We start from the raw sequence: 20,460 nt of genomic DNA, 5'->3' as shown, positions 1-20,460 counted from the left end.
TCTCTGGAGAGGATCTGTTCACCCCCTAGAGCAAAGGTCTCTGTTTCTGCCTCACTTTTTCTGTCAGACATGCCAGCTGCCTTGCATAAGTTCTGTTATCCATAAATTTGGGGACTCCCTCCCTTACTGCAAGCCCCGCATACACAGATAAATACGCAGCTCTCACTGCATTGTCCCATGGGGGTTGGGGGCATGTGCACTGGTGCTAAGATGCTCTTGAGTAATTAATGATGTGTTCTCTGATCCATACATCTTGGGTTTCCTGTCAGAATAAATATAAATATAAAACCTTAATAAGTACCAATAAAAGGAATATTTTTTCCTACTTTCAGACAAAACTGGGGAGGATTTTAACCATGTATGAGATGGAGACTAGGCCAGATAGTGAAGGGCTACTGCTGAGCCTACAGCTTTCCAGGAGGCAGTCTCAAGCAAACTCTAAAAGTCACATAGGGCATCAGGAAAGAGGTTTTGGGTAGATCTTAGGAGGTTTTCCTGCCTCATTCTAAGACTTCATGGCTGTGGTGCATGAAGACCTGACTTGGTGGAGGACAAAGCTGTAGAAGAAAGTGAGGATATAGAGAATATCAGTTGTAAGGGGTAAAAGTTAATGCTTCTGGTAGGACCCAAAAAAAAAGCAGCTGTGTTCCCTGGAAAAGACCAGGTAAACACAATGGTTATGGGTGATATGAATGGATTTCAGAGAGAGAAAGAGAGAGAGACAGAGAAAGAGACAGAGAGAGGGAGGGAAGGAGATTGTTTCTAAAATTCCAAGGTGTTCTCTTCAAGTTTGTGTACACCTTACAATAGGGAGGCTTCATTTTTTTTTTTTTTTTAAGCAACTCAGTTGAAGTCTGTGGTAAGAATACTTATCTGACAGGTCATGTATTACCATGTGAGCGGAAGGCGGGCATACCAACATAGAAATAAACTATGAGATTATTTATCTGGAGGAAAGGTTAAAATTATGTTTTACCAGCATTACATACAGAATTGCTAGTCACTGGAATAACACCCCTAGATGTCATTTAATTGCACAAGAGATGGTCAAATTGCTCAGAGATTTTTGTTAGAATAAAAGAGTGAGAAAAAAGGTTGGCTAAGGATGAGCCTCCATGGAAAGGAACAGCCGAGGAAGGAGATGAATATGCCCGAAGAGTAATTGTCATCAGACCTAGGAGGAGAGCCAGAAGAGTAAACTATGTCAAAACCAAGAGAGGGAAGAGCATCAGGAAGGAGGGAGGGAGCGTCCAACAAGCCAAGTGCAGCTGGGAACAGGAGTGAAAAGGAAACTTGACAATTCAGGAGGTCACTGGTGATCTTATCTGGAGCAATCCCACCATCTTCAAAGTGTGAAAATATAAATCTGGACAGAGCAGACAGTCTTCCACTGTCATCCTCTTTCACTACAAAATTGAAAATGGCTTAGTACTACACTGCAGTTCACTTTATTTGACATAAAACACTTCATTATTGGGGCGCCTGGGTGGCTCAGTCATTAAGCGTCTGCCTTCGGCTCAGGTCATGATCCCAGGGTCCTGGGATCGAGCCCCACATCGGGCTCCCTGCTCGGCGGGAAGCCTGCTTCTCCCTCTCCCACTCCCCCGCTTGTGTTCCTGCTCTCGCTAACTCTCTCTGTCAAATAAATAAGTAGAATCTTTAAAAAAAAAAAACAAAAAAACAAAAAAAAACTTCGTTATTGAGGAAAGGTTTACTACTAATAAAAACAAAACCGATAATGCAACAGAAATTTTAAAAAGACAGAATGGATCTGGTATATGTTATCAATGCCCTAGAAGTCACTGTAGTCAAACATTCATCTTACATGCTTTCTTTTCTTTTATTCACCTGGCAAAATTCCATTACTATCTTCTGAGAGCTCTGAGCCTGCAGCCTTGGGTAGAATGGTTAGGGCTATCCTGCTAGCTTGATTAGGTCAGGTGCTAAGAACAGGTGCCAAGGTGACTTCTTTGCTGTTTCTGTGAACTCGACTGACCTGGGCTGCCTGATTTCATCACCACTTGCTCTGGCTCAATTCCTGATGATGTAAGTCGTGGACTCCATTTTAGTGTGGCTGCCAGCCTAAGGGCAACGATCCAGAACTCTGACAATCCCTGCATTTGATACCAAAAGCCAGGTGACAGACAGGCTGATTACTTAAATTTACAGTGAGGCAACTAGCCACATTTGCCTGTACATTGGGAGGCCACCCACTTAAAATAAATAGCTGTGATCTCCAAGGGGGATAAAATTTAAGAGAAGGGAAGGAGGATCTTTCCCACCAGAATAAAAGTAATCTGTTTATGGCTTTGATGTGGGACATGTGTATGTGCACGCGGACACACACACACACACACACACACACACGCAACAGGTAAATCTATTCTCCCTCTGAGGCTTTGAGCTTGCAAAACTTCCTGATTTTAAGCCAAATCTCTGGAGAGCTCCCAGTCCTCTAGAAAGTGGTAGAATTGCTCAGAATCGAGTTATGAACAGTTTCAGCAATGCTGGGCAGCATGTTGCAAAGGCAGGAAAACTTTCTATCTTAAATGAGAAAAGCAAAAAGCAAAAACTGGGGCAGGGGATGTCACACTCCCTGGATATCTAGATAATAGCTCCTTGGTGTATTCTCAGACAATGTTGTCAAAATTGGCTGGAGTCCAGGAAATCCTTTTTAAAGTCCCTACACATGCTCTTGTCCCTGAGGCACAGCACACAGAAAAATGGAATATGCACCAAAGAAAATTCTGTAGCAGTTTCCACAGTTTAAAGCCAGAGATGAGATCTTTTATAGCTTTTTACTATTCTAGTTTGTCTAGAAATAAGTGATCTTTATAGTTTCTGACCCTCTAAAAATGAAACCATAGTCCCTGTAGTTGCTATGGTGATAGAAAAATCCCTAGGATCACTATAGAATATATTATTTTCATTTCTATCCCTGAATAGTTCCTTATATTACCTGAAAATATGATGGCAAAATCACGAAGTAGCCACTTTTTAGTCAATTTTTCTCTTAATTTTGACATGCCCCTCTGACTTGACCTCGCCGTGCTGTCAGTTGGGTAAGATGTGTGTTAGTCACTATCCCTGCGAAAGGAAACTTTAATTTCTGGAAGGCATTTGTACATTACCAGCATTACATACAGAATTGCTAGTCCTTAATATTTTAAAATAGCGTCCTTGCAACTCAGCTTCATGGAATCAAGTCAGTTAAATAAGACCCTTATTTATACACTGCTAATAGAGAAAAATTAGATAGCAAAGTAACTTTCACAACTGGAAGATGAAGTCCAGCTATGTAAAATCAGGAAAAACAGAAGATTATGAACTGGGGTGCCTGGGTGGCTCAGTCGGTTAAGCATCTGCCTTCAGCTCAGGTCACGATCCCGGAGTTCTGGGATCGAGCCCCGAGTCGGGCTCCCTGCTCAGCGGGAAGCCGGCTTCTCCCTCTCCTCCCTGCTCGTGCTCATTATCTCTGTCTCTCTCTCAAATAAATAAATAAAATTTAAAAAAAGAAGATTATGCACTGTTCTAAGTCAGATTTCTAGTTGAAAAGCTGGTGATTTAAATAAGAGTCCCTTGATAACACAGACAGGAAAAGCCTGAACTTGGAGATAAATGATATTTAAAAACATGAGTCTCCCTTTAGAGAGAACTGGTTTTTAAAAGGGATTCATAACACAAACAATTTGAACCTAAAAGTACTTTATTTATTCAAGTCCTGGGTAATAAGTACTTCAATGGGCTAAAAAGAGAAACTAGACACTACAGACCATTGATCTAGGGACCCAAACAGGGGACCTTTTTGCCAATGAATCAGGTTGAGATAAAAGTCTCAAGTAACCCTTCTCTATGCTCTCTTCTCTATCATAAGGGACAAATTTCTGCTGCTCAGTTTTTCTTCTATTTAATGTAAAGCAGCAACTACTCCCTTGTTGTCAGAATGTTTCATTGCGGAGCGTGCCTTTATCCACCTAAACGGTAAACCTATTTGTACGAATGTCAACGTCGATACTGCGGAAATTGAAGAGGGCTGGAGGAGGGGATGGTGGTATTTGATAAACTGAACTTATTGTAAACAAGATGAAAATAAACTTTAAAAAAGTTATTGGACTTTGAATGTTGTTTCTTACCTGCCACTAAGTTGTTTGTCTCAAAAATATGATGAAGAGTGCCAGTATGGTCTCTAGTATTTAAAACAGTATCATTTCTGTTTTGTTTTCTCTGTGGTCATGAAAATAAGTGGGCATCTCACACATACAAAATATAAAATTCAATTCAGCACTCGCTTAAACTTCAGCACAGAATTAAAAAATAAGGATGCCTATAATTTACAGGCATCTTTAGTCCTATTTATACCAAGGAGTAACCTCAAACACACCTTCCTGAGTTTAAAACTCTTAACACAGTAGAATTTAAAATATGTTGATTGTATATGTATATACAAACATTAATCTGAAATTGTGTCTTCTACTTTAAAGCTTGTAATAACATATTCAGAAATTATTTAATATTTGCTTCAAATTTTGCCAGTGTTGCCTTAGTAAAAATGTTTCTATAAGGGGGGAAAAAGCTATCTTAAAATTAAAACAATATGGTTTCAGAGCTAGAAACATATAAGATAATATGAAAAATATGAAATTGATTGTTTAGGGTACTTTCCCCTAAAAGTGACTTCCATATAATGATATTCTGGTTTCAAGTATTTTGAACTTCATTTTAAATCTCTCTCTCTCTCTCCCCCCCTCTCTCTCTCCCCCTCTCCATCCATCCATCCATCCATCCATCCAAAATTGCTTTCCAGTGATTCTTCAGTCTTCATTCCTCAAAGTGACTCATGTGAGCAGATAGCTATAAACACCTAAAATTCACATTTTTTTCCATATTTACTTCCTGAAAGAAATTGGTATTTATTGGTTCACCAATAGCTTCCTCACTGCAACTTCTCCCTCCCCTGCAGCAGTCAGTACTGTTAAGCACAGCCCTCATCACCCAGCCCTGGCCTCCCTAGTCTTACCTCATTCTGCTATGCCCCAGCTTTCTCTTTACTTCTCTGTATACCCCCGTCCTATTCATTAACTCAACAAATAACTATTGAAAACCTACCATGTGCCAGACATATTCTATGTACTGGGGATATAACAGTGAGCCAGAAAGACAAAGTCGTCCTATTTCTGTTAGTTCACAAACACTTTGCTGTGGCCTTAAGCAGAGTCAGTCATTAAATGGCTGAGTCCCTTCATCTGCCGGATGCCCCCTCTGTTGGGGGTCTATGATACTATGTTGGCATCTTGCTTATGCCATTTGCCACCTCCACCAGTAAGATCCATTTGTGTCAAACCAATATTTAGGTCGTGGGAGTGGCTGAGATTGTCCACAGAAGTGGCATTAGAAGGAAAGAGGGCTGGGAAAAGAACAGAGGAAAAGACACCGTTTGTGAGCAAGTGTGAAGAAGAAATAACAAATTGCCCCTAATTATTCCCATATGTATATCTCTAATCAAGATCCTCTCCTAAACTCTGACTTACATATATCCAACTATCTCTTTGATATTTATGAGGATATCTAATAAACATCTTAAGCTTAACATATCACAACTGAACTTATACCAAACCTTGCAGCCTAACCTGATCCTTCTGCAATTTTCTACATCATATAGTTAAATGGCAGCTCCATTCTCCCAGTTGTCCATGACAAAATTCTTGCTGTTATCCTTGAATCCTCCCTTGACCAACCTGCATGCAAGTGGCCATCAAATCCTATGAGCTATGCTTTCAGAATGTATCCAAAATTTGACCCTGCCACCACTCCGATCCAAACCACCATCTCCAGCTTGGATAATTCTGAATACGGGCATAAGAGTGCTTCTTTCATAGGGTTGTTTGTGATGACCATTTGAGTTACCACAAGCAAAAAATTTAAAACATGTCCTGGGACATAATAAACAACTGGTAGCTATTAGTACTGTCCAAATTCCGATTACATACAAATCACAGATATTCAAAGGCTTTCTCCTCTGTAAAAATTATTCTCAGTTTCAGCTTTCTACATTGCTTTCTTCTCTTCCTGAATTTGGTTACACTTATGCCTTATACTATATTTTGCCTATATTATGTCTTTCCTACTTTTATTACTTCCTAACTTGTTTGTATCACTATGATACGTGTATCCAATTAATGTTACAAATTACCAGAGTGCAGGGATCAAGTCTTCTATTTTTCTTTTAGAGTGTTAAACACAGTATTTGGGCCTTAATAAATATTTGTTGAATTGAACTGAGGAGTGGAGTCAAAGCTCTGAATCTTAACTTGCTTATGAAAATCCAATTTGAATGGAATCACTGAACCTTAAGATTTGTTACACTGTTCTTGAACCATTGCAGATAGGCATTCAGGTCCCAACAGATGTTGTAAGATATTCAGTTATTTCCCTGTTGATTCTATTTTACTTTTACTGGTTATTTAGCTGTTAGAATAAATAGCAGAATAGCAGTCCATCTGCATTTCCTGTCTAAGTTTCTCCATGCTTTTCTCACAGTACCTCAGATACCTAAGTCCTTCATTCGGAATTATATCTGCCCAAGTTTCTCAGATACCATAGAGCATCAATAAGAACAAAAGGAAAAATGTAAAACTGCACTTCACTGCCCCACGTATTCCTCAAAGACAACGATTCTAGTCCATCAGCACCAACTAAACTGGAAACAATTTCACAAGTCATTTTGCGATAGGTACATTGTGTGTTGAGTCGTGCACATTGTCTAAATCACTTTATTGAAAGTCTTGATAGAAAAATCAGCTCTTGAACATAGCAAAGGAGAGTTGTAAAGGAGCAAATGCTATTTCTCTTCAAAATGAGACATATGGCATTCTATATTTCCAATTTTTTTTAGAACCAGGGCATGCTTTTATGTCTCATGTAACTGAGCTGAGGAGGGGCAGGTAGGTTTTGTGGAGAAAAATTCTAAGGCAATATAGCAATCCAGGGAAACCTAAAAGAAATGATTACCACTGAGGAATAGGATTACAAAATGTGGGCGGGATGTTTTTCTTTCCTCTATTCACTTTATACTCTTTTATCCTGTATACATAGGCCACAAAGAACATCTTATTATTTTGATAAAGCACTGAAAATCCAGTTTGAGTAATCAATCAAGTACATAGAGGGCGCCTGGGTGGCTCAGTCATTAAGCGTCTGCCTTCGGCTCAGGTCATGATCCCAGGGTCCTGGGATCGAGTCCCCACATCGGGCTCCCTGCCCCGCAGGAAGCCTGCTTCTCCCTCTCCCACTCCCCCTGCTTGTGTTCCTGCTCTCGCTGTCTCTCTCTCTGTCAAATAAATAAATAAAATCTTTAAAAAAAAAAAGTACATAGATAGCTGCTATATAAGATATAATTAAATCTGTAGAAATTAATAAAATGACAATACACTATTTTGGAAAAATAGGAAACCTATTTGGTAACACTTTGCCCATCTGATAAATGATCAATGCTGTTGATGTTAGGAGAACATGCAACAAACATCACAGTGTTTTAGATGGGAGATAGAAAAGCAAAACCACTGTTTCATATAATTGTTCTGAGCTAAACCTAAACACTTAAATTTAAGAACAACAAAACAAAACATGATATAGAAGGAGGACCCTAACATTCTACTTCATTTCTTTACCTTCTTGAAAGCCCCACAGAGATCCCTAATGATGAGAACATTCTATAATCTTTTGTCTAATGTTTGGCAAATTAAACTTGGAAATTGGTAGTAACTGGTATCCATTAATTATATGTAATTTACAATACAAAGTATTTGCTTTTTTTCTCTGAATGTTTAACAGTATGCATTAGGATTTAGAAATAAGCAGACTTGGATAAAAGTCATTGAATTAGACTGAACTATACACAATTGCCAATATTTGAACATTTTGATCTACATAATGTCAATTCATAAGGCTCAATTGAATGCTATTATAGTATTAACATGCTATGATTACCAACTTAAGCAGGAAAAGGAATACAGACTAGCTTTTCTAAGTGGCGAAGGAAAAAAAAAACATATAATAACCAAAATAAATCTCAGAACCCAAAGAAAAAATAAAAACACTACTGATTAAAACATTCTTCAATTAGAACTACAACTTCAATGCTTTTAAGTAGTTAAAAAGTCAGAGTTCTGAAATTTGAACAATGGATTTTAAATTACTGAAAAAGAGTAGGGAAAAATGAATTCAACATATTTCACTGGAAAACAAAACTCAAAACAAAACAAAACAACAAAACAAACTAAAAAATAGCATCCTGTTCTTGATAAAAGCCATAGTGCATAGAAAATTGGAATGATCTCGATGTTTCACATCCTTAAGAGAAATCTAAAACAGTGAGTTATTTATTTAGCACCTAAAATTAATAGAAGAATGAAAATTTTATCCCCAAGTAAGTAATACTTAGCATTGGAAATATACTAAAGGAAGATGATTGAGAGTAAATAAGAGTCTCTAAAAGAAGTTTCTGTCAAAAACAAATGTTTTTTACCTATGTGCATTCTCTTTGACATTAAACTTTTTTTAGCCTTTAGCCTATTTTCCAAATCTGGAAATAACTTTATGTATATTTTATCCTGTTGTCAACATTTTATTTAAAGTTTTCTACATACAAATATGCAATAGTATATGGTATACTACTTTTTAAAAGATCATTTGTTTAAGATTATTTACATGAAAATTTAATTTATAGCAATTTTTAAGATTTTGGATATGTGATGAAGTAATATGGGTTTTGCAAATTGTGACACTTATGTAATTACACATTTTTACAAGATTTTTTCCATATAATCCCACATGCTTTCACTTTACCTTCACAATCGTACTGCTGAAAAGGCTGGGACAGGTATTATCATTAATCTAATTTCAAAGTTAAAAATACTGAGACTTATGTGATTTGCTCAAGGACACAACCAGAAAGAGTCAGATTTGGCAACCAAATTTATGTCTTTTATGTTCAAATCCAGTGCTTTACCAACCTCTGTAGCCTACTGCCTGTCATAACCATATAATGCAAGCTCAGTGAATGCAAAATATTTCTAATATTTCAATTACTTGTGGATTTCCTGCCACACATTTTCATAAATGATTGGCTTAAAATTCAGTATGTACAAACCTAGGTAGAGTAAATGTCTCCATGATAGTATACATGCATAGATTGTTAGAACTCACCTATGTCTGGATGATTTAACTCAATGTGTAAAAATATAATGTACAAGAGGCTAATTTTGTTTCTCTTTTCAGGCCTGGTACTGATAGATTAACATTGCTCTGTCCTCTTTGATCATGGAATCCATAACTGGATTTACAAGACTACGGTTCATTCATTCAACAGATGCACGTTGAGTGCCTATTAAGTGCTTGGTACTATTCTAGGAGTCATAGATACAGTGGTGAACAACAAGAAAATACCGTTTTTTCTGCCTAGTGGTTGTGCATATGATCTTTGGTGGTCACCACAGGAAACAGGCCAGAAGGAGCCGCTGGCTCATTTGCAAAGCATTGCAAGTGGTGAAAACTGTATCTTTTGCTGGTGCTGACTCAGTATCACCATCTCAATCAATGTAGCACTGCAGTTAAATGGGTATACATACACTTAAATGCATGTGTATGTGTTTTTAGATTTATAAAACCCTGCACTATTGTTTCCACATTTTGGGAAGGGGAAAATAATAGCTTTAAGCAGTTTTAGCTAACAAAAATGGCCTGAGACCCTTTGTAACTTGGTTAACAGAAGAGCACACAACTTCCATTTCTAAGAAAAAAAGATTAGAGAAACCCATTAGTAGCTGTTGTGACAGCAGCCGTTGGGGAGTAGATCTATCTTAAAATTGAAAAAGAGAAACTGGCGTACCAAAGACCCAAACTCCAGTTCATTTTCACTCTCTGGAATTTGTCTTTATCTGACAGATGAAGGCAACACCCTATATAAATCTAATTCGTATCTTCTTTATGTCCCATCTAGCTACCAGGCGCTACATTAATGACATATCAAATTGGGAGGAGTGTTCAATCAAAAGGCATTAAAGTACTTATTAATTAGATTTTTCTGAGCTTCTAAAGAAAAATTTTAAAGTTATTTTTAGTGGCTTTATGGTAAGTTGCCCTTTTGACTTTTTCTGCACGGTTTATGGTCCACATGTGAAAAACACTTCGTAAATACAACTATATATTTTGGCCAAAACATTCTCCATAGGATGATGCATGGTCCTTGCATAAATAACAAATCAGTAACTATATATCATAGATCAAAAAACGACAATCTTAACTGGTCGAAGTACAGCCTGAATGAGTCATAAATAGAAGGAAAACATCCCCACACCTTAATTGCAACCTCAGAATTTCTACCAGCCTTATGAATTGTACGTTTTGATGTGAAAGTTTCTGACTTCAAGAATGTATAGAATGGGGATTATCAAAATAGTCTTGCTGAGAGAAATGAAGCAGGAGTGGGTTCTTAAAGTATGTTTTAGCAAAGATGGTAGTACTTTGCAGCAAGGAAGTCAAAGTAGGACAACTGCTGGGCCTGATGAAATACTTGCGGGGAAAAAAGAATGAATAATTTCCTATAAAAGAGACACATGTATAAAATATAAAAGAAAACTGTACCAAAACACAGATAAATATGAACTGGGCATGGCTACAATGCAGTAAATATCTATAATCACTTCATCATTAGAGGAATGAGAAATTAAGTACTATAGAAATGACTTAAGTAGGATTTAAATCACAGTGAAAAGATTAATATTTGTAAAGTAATTCACAAATATAAATAGCAAATTGACCAAATAAATCCCCAATCACAAAAGCAGTGGAAGAAAGGAATTATATTTGTAACTGAATAAATGTGGTAGCTGAAAAACGTGATTTTCCTCAGAGAAATCACTAAATGATTACATTCCTCAAAATGTTATACGTAGTCCAAAAGATCAGTTTTTACAATGTGGTAATACATTAAATTTAAGTAGAAGTCAAAAAGCATTGATAATCAAATTTTGCTTTGACATTTTATACACTCCAATGATTACTTAATTTAGAATAAGTATTAATTCCTCTTGTTCGAATATTATTAAATTGGAGAAAAATCTAACCCTTTCTCTAGCATGCCCCTGTAGTACAAGGTGCACAGAAACATTTTTTATATTCCTTCAAATATTTTATTCAGATTTGTACATGAGGTATCTTTTTCTATTATTTGATTCCCCTAATACCAGACTAGAAAACCAGTTTGCTCGTGACATTAGCTTTGTCCTCACTCAAATGACTGGCATTATTCAATTTGTGCTTAAATGTGATAAAATAGATTCCAAAGGAGAAAGATCTTGATCAGGCTGATAAGATCTCATTGTCAGTCCTTTTGCCCCTCCTTCAAGGCACCGGGGACAAAGTGTAAATATCAATGAGAAGAAATCTTACATCCCTCAAGGAGTCCTCTGCCAAATCCACAGGATACCTAAATTCTCCTGAGCCCCAAATCTGCTAATAGGTCTTCATACATCCATGCTCAAGTTTCTGTGTGGATACAGAAATGAATCTGCTATCTCCACTTGGAAAACATTACCAGAATCTGAAAATCTCTCCTTACCACCCTTGCCCAGGCCATCAGTGTCTCTTCTCCAACTGCCCTCCTTGCTTTTACTGTTGATCCCCTACAGTTCTACTCTACTACTCAGTGTAATCCTTTTTTTTTAAAAGATTTATTTATTTATTTTAGAGAGAGGTGAGTAGGGAGGGGCAGAGGCAAAGAGAGGGAGAGGGAGAAAATCTCAAGCAGACTCCCCGCTGAGCACAGAGCTTAATGTGGGGCTCAATCCCACAACCCTGAGATCATGACGTGAGCCAAAACCAAGAGCCGGATGCTCAACGGACTGAGCCACCCAGGGGCCCCTCGACCAATGTAATCCTTTTAAAATATAAATCAGATGATATCATTCATCTCCTCAAAAGCCTACAATGCTCCTATCTCACTCAGAGTGAAAGGGAGTCTTTACAATGGCCCACCAGGCCTTCCACAGTCTGGACCCCCATAGCCTCTTTGATCTGATGTCCTACCACCCTCCTCTGGCTTATTCTCCTTTAGCCACACTGGCTTTCCTACTGTTCACTGATCAAGTTAGGCACACTCCCAACATGTGGGCCTATGCATTGACTATTTGCTATGTCCAGACACTAAGGCTGAGTGCCAGGCTGACTCCCTTAGCCTCTTCAAATCTTTGTTCTAATGTCCACACTATTTAAAATTGCAATCCCACCTCTTGCCATTCCACCTACTCCTGCCCCTTTGGTAGTTTTATACCCCTTATCCAACTCTGTGTTTTCTTTTTATCTTTTTTAATATTAACTATCATATTTAAATATACTGATTATTTGTTTGTTTGGTTATATTCTGTCTCCCACTGCTATAATGAAAACTGTATGAGGGAGGGGCCCATTGATTTTGCTCACTGTTTTTTAAGCACTTAGTGATGCCAGGTACATAGTAAGAGCTTAATAAATATGTTTGAATAAATAAAACCTCCCTTGTTAAATTAGCAGCCTGTACTTTTTTTAAAAGGATTTTATTTATTTATTTGAGAGAGAGAGAGAGAAATTTATTTATTTAAGAGGGCCTCTTAAAATAAATTATCGAGTAGGGGTAAGAGCAGAGGGGGAAGCAGGGGTAAGAGCAGAGGGAGAGCCACCCAGGCACCCCTCTAAGCAGCCTGTCCTAACAATTTCTTTTAGGTCTTGAGGGCCCTACACAAAAGCTGACCCAATCAAAGAAGACTGAATGACTTTGATTTATAGTCTTTGGCTTTTTAAGCTCACAGCAAGCTCTTTCCAGTGCTGCTGAGGTTGAACAGCTGCTTCTACTTCTGGATCCTATCTAAACTCTGCATTGGGCCCAAGTGTCCCGTCAACATCTGTGAGATTTGTTCATATGTCCACACTTCTTGTCACTCTCTTGCCTTCCAAAAATATTAAAAAAAAAATTATCTACTTCAGTCAGAGCATCTGTACAATCATCAGTTTAGATGAGAGAATCAAAATGATGCATGTCCGACTTCTTTCTTTCCTTCCTTTTCTTTCCCTCTTTCCTTCTTCCTTCTATCCTAATTCTGTCCTTCCTTCCTTCCTTTTATGGAATCTTCTCAAACTTTCATGGATTCATTGAGAATAAGAACCCAGAATATTTTTCCTATAAACTGGGCATGACACACCTCAGTGTTCTACTGTGTTTTGCCCAAAGCCACCTTTGCTATGCTCAACATAGTGCTGGAGAAAAAACTTTGTGAGAGGTGGTTTAGTATAGTGGTTTATAGCTCAGATCCTGGAGCTACTTTGCTTGGCTTCAAATCCTTGCTCCATCAATATTAGTTGTGTCAACTTTGTCAAGTTACTTTATAGTTCTTCAGTTTCTTCATCTTAAAATGTGGAAAATTAATTTAAATATTTCACAGAGTTGTGGTGAGGATTAAATTAGTTAATATAGGTAAGTTATTAAGAGTGCCTGACTGGGGCGCCTGGGTGGCTCAGTCGGTTAAGCGTCTGCCTTGGGCTCAGGTCAGGATCCCAGGGTCCTGGGATCAAGCCCCACATCAGGCTCCCTGGTCGGCGGGAAGCCTGCTTCTCCCTCTCCCACTCCCCCTGCTTGTGTTCCCTCTCTCGCTGCGTCTCTGTCAAATAAATAAATAAAATATTAAAAAAAAAAAGAGTGATCACTGAAAGAAAACTGATTTCTCATTATGGTGAAAGATAAAACCTAGTTGTCATCCTTATTCTAAGACATGCTCTTATTTTTGTCCTAAAAATTCACCTTTCTCAAGGCCAAGATCTAACTGAGCAACTAAGGAACTCCTTAGTGGAGAAGTAGCACAGTCACTGGGGAATTGCCCATCAAGTTGAAAGGAGTATTTGCCAAGATTTCTGCTAGCAAGTGCTGACTAAGTAGTGCATATGTCATTATTTCTTTCAAAATTATCATAGGTTGAATGCCTGAGAAGCAGATTCTAAGACTAGAATGTATACGCACGGGATTTACTTGGGAGTGATCCTAGGAAGCACCAGTAGGCAGTGGAGGGGGTAGGAGAGGAAGCCAGTTTACCACAGTACTATTTGGAAAGTTCCTACTGTGCACAGTGGGGTCTCAGTCCTGCTGGGGAACTTGCGGTCAAAGTGCAGAACATGTCTGAGAGTTACTGCAGCTGAAGATGTGGATGAGCAATGTCCTTTATCCACAGAAAGCTACCTGTCATTGGTCGAGGTTTGTTGGAAGATGTGGGGAGGCAGAGCCTTAACTCTGACACGAGTTGAGAGAGCCCTAGGCAGAGTCCCAGGCACTTGCAATTGGCAGCTGCCAGTTAAAATGCAGGGAACCCTGAATGTGGAGGGGGTATGGCTGAGGCCCCAAGAATACTGCAGATACCAATACAACTGAACCTATCAGTAAAATCAGGTATATTACGGCATTAGGATAAATCCTTTCCATTGGGCCTCTTAAATTATTGCTGCTTTCATGACAAGAGGTCAAATATTTAGACCTCTCAGGGGCAAAATTTTTGGAAACTTAAAAAGTTCGATGTTCGTACCTCATTATTATTTTTATTGTCGTAAGAACACTTAATACAATATGCACCCTCTGAACAAATTTTTAAACATACGCTACATTACTGTTACCTATAGGCGCAACGTTGTCCAGAAGATCTCTAGAACTGATTGTTTTTGCACTTTATACCCACTGAATAGCAACTCCCCATTTCCCCCTGCCCCCAGTCCCTGGCAATCACCATTCTACTCTCTTTTATGCTCATGCTTTCATATGGGACAGTTCAAAGCAAGACTGGATGATTTAACGTAGTCATTATATTTTAGCAAATTCTAAGACAATTGACATCTTTTGTTCTTAAAAATAATGATTGAAACTGTCAAAAATTTAAATTCTTTCAAAACTATTGTACTATCATTTGTGCAATGGATATTGTAACTTTTTACATATAAACAAACACAATCAATTGATTCACAATGCTAATACTGGTTTTAATATAAGAATAAATATTACTTATGTGTATTTCCTCATTCACTGCTAGTTTTGCCTTAGCTAATGTATTAGCTATTAGATGCAGATTTCCATATGTAAATAGGTGTTTTTCTGCTTTATTCTTCTCAAAATGATTAGGGAGCTTTCCAATTCAATAAATCTATGGAAATTATATGTGCTATATTAGCTATATTATGTTCAGAAAGTAATTATTTTAACTTATTACACATTGTTTGTGCTGTATTGTACTTTAAAGAAATATGTATGTTAAACCACAGCAATACCTACTACAGGTCTGTAATCTGATTCATGCAAATCTGCCAGGAATAAAATCAATCACAGTTTAATTTCAAACTTTCCCAACCAGCAGCTGTACAATTTATGCACTACTTTTCTATTTTTACTACTGGATAATGACAATGATGAATGCCTAAGAGAAAATACATATTCATTGGAAAGACTGATTCAAAACTATCTCCCTTCAAAGGCCCACAAAGGTAGGAAGCCCATTTGCGTGCTGCCAGAGATTTGTTGGTAGTGAGCTGGAATTATGCCCAAAACTGCATCTAATGAGGATTCAATAATCCAGTGAAATTAAACCTGCAATGATACCTTTTTACAAACCCCAGTAATCAATATGATCACAACTGGCATCAGCTATAATACTCTTAAACATATCTGAAAGAACAAATGATTAGCTGAGTGTAGCCAGGGGCCCATCATTCTGAGTGTGCCAGGTTAAGAGGTATGAAGACAAAGATATTCAACAGGCAACTTAGTAAGTTTAGGGTCACTGCTCTCCTGACCCATATGTCTAGGAACATGGAATGAAATGAGTATTAGCTCATTAGCAGTGATTTACATGTTGAATGACAATGATGAGCTTATAAACTGTGCTGTCATGTGAAATTAGTTAATGTGAATAATGACAAGAACGCTGGCATGTCTCCTTTACCAAATGATTGGGTTTCTTTTCTTCACTGCATCCACCAGCAATCTGACTTTTATTTCGAAAAGAATAAGAAAGAGCACCATACTGAAATGGATGGAGTAGCTCCAGAGATCCATGCCTTTCTTATTTTATTTTAGCATGTAATTTTATAGCTTACTTGATATAATGTAAGATAGTAAGTCACTCAAGATATTGCAGCTCTGATTTCCAAAACAAACAAACAGCTTTATCTATCTATATAATTATGTAGACAAATGTGTGATATGGAATGAGCTCCCAAGAAATCATTTAGAGTATAAAATACTTTGGCTAATAGGTGCTGCTGAGAGCAAACTCATCTTCTGTCTATAATCTCACACTATTTGCATTGAAAAATACTGAGCTCTGGCTATACTATTTCATTTTGAGTGTAAAATGTATGATCACAAAAATTATCTCGAGACACATATTATTATGTATATTTTCTTGATGCTACATTCATCTATCTTCAGACACTTCCCTCTATAATTCAAAGACTATTTCCTCATCATGTTTTGTGTTAGTGTGGGATTCAGAAATGCAGTTGGTGATTTGAAAAACCCTGGATTTGGGTGGTAGCCTTTGCCTGGTAATTTTAAAGAAATATTTCATTGCTTTCTATTCAATTAGATTCCATGTATTCTAGTACTCATACTGGCACTAATTCAAAGTTGAATATGCATACTATAAGTAGAAAACATAAAGCTAAAATTGTATGCAATAGATACCATTTAAAATCTCATCTAATTCCCTCTTTTATGGGAGAAGAAAGGAAAGTAATGTATTAATTGCGCATATACTGTTACTCTATCAAAGCATGCTTTTTGATTGATAAGTCCTTTCTGCCCTGAATCTATGTGAAACTATTACTTTTGTCTGTTGCCTCATTTTAGAAAGTCTCTGAACATTAAATATTATAAAATACCTCTTCTGGTTTATGTTTCTCTTTCAATCCCAGATTTCTAGAACTAACCATCCTGTAAAGTGTTTTAGGAATTCCACGTCTAAGTAAAATACCTTCAGTGTGTACATTTAAGTCCATTGTTCTGGTACTGCAAATGATCAAGATGAATATCTTGTAAAAATCTAATAAAAGCGCTTTGCTTTTACCTTCAGCGACTCCTCTTGTTTAAAGAGATCTTCAAAATCTTTAGCGCAGAGGTCAGGAGCATTAAGAAGGTGTTCCACTTCTGATAGGGCTTGTGAGACATGAGTGATCTCAGTCAGGTAAGTAGAAGGCACATAAGAAATCTCCAAAGGCATATCCTCAGTCATCACCATCACCGACTCTTCATGGACAGTGTGCTGGTATGGGCATACAAAAGAACAACTCTTTTAGCTTCCTGATAATGAAAAGATCTCTACTGAGTTTATATAAGTTCCAGTTTATAGCTGACAGAGGGCTGAAAGTGAATAAAAAAGTGTACGATCATAAGTCTAGTAAAAAGATTATTATTTATACACCCTCTTTTCACAAAAAGTGTTAGAAGCATTGCATGTAAAAATAAGAGATACATACACATTAGTACCATGAGTGTAAGAATGGAAGACCAAGAGCCATAAGGTCACGAGAGGGATAGTTTTTTACAACTGGTTTTTAAAATGTAATTCTAAGCTCCCTGGAAAATTAGGTATGGGGTGGGATGGTGGGGGGGTCTACATTTGTGGTTTTCCTACCAAAGGAACCTCTCCTATACTTTTCTTCCCTAAACTAGATTGAGGTACAAAAGGGACAAAGTGGTTTTGGCTGGTATATACTTTTACATTCAGCACACTTCTCCAAATTGCAGACACCAGCTTTCCTCTTTAATGCTAGTTTCCTGTTAAGTCAAGCTGCTAATGAAAGTACTAGATGAGAAAGACCGAGGGTGGAATTCACATTTTTTTTTTTAATTTTTTTTTTTTTAAGATTTTTTATTTATTTGCGAGAGAGACAATGAGAGACAGAGAGCATGAGAGGGAGGAGGGTCAGAGGGAGAAGCAGACTCCCTGCTGAGCAGGGAGCCTGATGCGGGACTCGATCCCGGGACTCCAGGATCACGACCCGAGCTGAAGGCAGTCGCTTAACCAACTGAGCCACCCAGGCGCCCTGGAATTCACATTTTAATAAGAACTCCAGAAGGCCCTAAGGTCTAAGGAAGCACTAGCCTCTCCTCCTCCATCTACACTTTCCTACCCACCATTCAACTACTATGATTGATGGACATTTGGAGCTTAGAGTCCTTTTATATTTGGCCAATAGCGCCTCTTTCCTTACTCCTTGTAAGAGCATGAAATAAATGCTATTTGGGACACAAATTCAGAAAGATAGATGACCTCTGCTTTCTTCTGTCTCTACTATAAGCAACAAAACTCTTGTAATTGAAATTAGTTTTCCAGTAACTTTGTTTTGAATTGATCAACTGCCATCTGCCTGTTGATGGGGTCAACTGAGGGTTTCAGTGGCAGTCTCTAGAGGAGTTCTGATGATCAGCATGCTAACATAGCCATTTATTACTGCACAAGTTTTAAGACAAGACTATCCCCATTTTTTCAACAATGTAATTAATTGGAGTTTAGGACCTCAAACTGAATCCATAAAGATGAGTAAAATTATAAGCTGCTCTACTTACACTTTCCTATTAATTTCTCAGGTCCAGGATTCTTATACTCAGTTCTTACATAATATAAAAATAATTGCAATCTAGATGGCTCATTTACCTATGACACTGCAAATTCACAGAATTACACAAATTAGCTTAAATGGCATAATTATACTTTTTACAAAGTTTGATGTTGTGTATGTATCTTGACTAAATATATGGTACATATTCCTTCATGATGAATAGAATGATAATCTACATGTACTTCTAATTTTACATTTCAAATAATACTAGAATTTTGGGCTAGAGTTTAAAGAGGACGATCTACAGATTTAACCACATATTTTTAAATTCAAATTCTCAATCTCTTCATTTCAAATGAAACTTCCCACCAATTTAAAAGAAAAATAAATCAGCAGACATTTGAATGCGCATTAATTTCATACTAACTAGTAGAGTTAACACAAGTCAAGCAAATTCACTGTGACTTCCATGTATTCTACTACACTGGTGACTGTTGTTCTTAAAAATTTCCAGGTTAATAAGTTATTTTTCTTATTTGCATCAGTTTCTTCAACTCCTGGGGGAAAGATATTTCTACCTTAGCTGAAACAAGAATGTTCCTATACCATGTTTCAGTAATGGTGAATTTTTCTTTCTTTTTAATTATATAAATTTTATACCTCTAAATTTTTATAGAACAGTGGGTTTTGTTATTAGGGACAAAGTTGGGTAGAAGACAAGTAGCGGTTTATCTCTCTCATATATGTATATATGCATGTATATATGTGCATATGTATTTTTGTCTAACCAAGGGGGTTATTTTTAGAATAAGACATACCTTCAAAATATTTAAAAAACATCTGAGTTTCATTTAAAAACTCAGTGTGAGTTTCAAAAGGTTTTAATGTCTGTCCTCATCATTTTCTCTTAAAAGGTAAATAATTCTAAGTTCCTTACATTCTCTTTCTGTTTCTTTTTTGACATGTAGTTTCCTTGATCTTCATTATTTATACTTGAGATGCTCACAGCTATCTTAAGTTCACACTGATGACTGCCAAATATAATAATTATGGATTATAGATAGCAAGGGACTTAACTGAACAGTTAAATACAACAGAGGAAAAAGACATTAAAAATAAACTCACATTTGACTATTGCCTTGGACTTAACTTCCTGAAACACAATTTAAAACCCAATTTTCTAAATCTTTGGTGTTTGTGATTAATGGTATTTTGTTGTACATACCGGAATTTTACTTAAAAATGCATGATTGACACTAATGTAACATTGTGTCAACTATACTCAAACAAAATTTTTCTTATAAAAAATTAGATTTATTTAAATAATAATTAATGCTAACCACACAGCTCTGAAGACTCGAGTGCTGTATCTCAACAAATAAGATTTGCACTGGCTGCAGGGCACCTGGGTGGCTCAGTCAGTAAAGCATCCAGCTCTTGATTTCTGTTCAGGTCATGATCTCATGGGTCATGGGATCGAGCCCGGAGTTGGGCTCTGCGTTCAGTGTGGAGTCTGCTTAAAAGATTCTTTCCCTCTGCCCTGCCTCTCAAATAAATAAATCTTAAAAAAAAAGATTTGCACTGGCTACAGTCCTCACCCAGGACTCTAAGAAAGTAAGCAGCACACTGGCTTCTCATTTGTTAAGCTTTTCACTACTTGACTAAATGTCTGTCATAGATTATTTTATTATATATTGATTCATGTCTTCTTTTCCACATAATAAATATTCATCATCACATCATAAGAAAACCTTTTCCACCCATATTTCAATGGAAATCTCTTTAAGGGAATGTTAGGTGGCATCTATTTAAATTCAGAATTTTTCAAATAATTGA

The 20,460-nt window shown here is 37.1% G+C and overlaps 1 protein-coding gene across 1 annotated transcript in view; it reads right to left on the bottom strand.

Annotated features, from left to right (window-relative positions):
- DMD (dystrophin) overlaps nt 1-20,460 on the bottom strand; it is a 2,077,064-nt gene that overhangs the window by 1,140,015 nt on the left and 916,589 nt on the right. Inside the window, exon 42 of the mRNA XM_021677947.1 lies at nt 17,130-17,324. Within this exon, the coding sequence (XP_021533622.1) occupies nt 17,130-17,324 (195 nt within the window). The remainder of the gene's footprint in view (nt 1-17,129; nt 17,325-20,460) is intronic.

This window comes from Neomonachus schauinslandi, chromosome X, assembly GCF_002201575.2.
Source record: "Neomonachus schauinslandi chromosome X, ASM220157v2, whole genome shotgun sequence".
In the NCBI taxonomy this organism is placed as follows: domain Eukaryota; kingdom Metazoa; phylum Chordata; class Mammalia; order Carnivora; family Phocidae; genus Neomonachus; species Neomonachus schauinslandi.
This window is presented reverse-complemented; position numbering and strand designations above follow the sequence as displayed.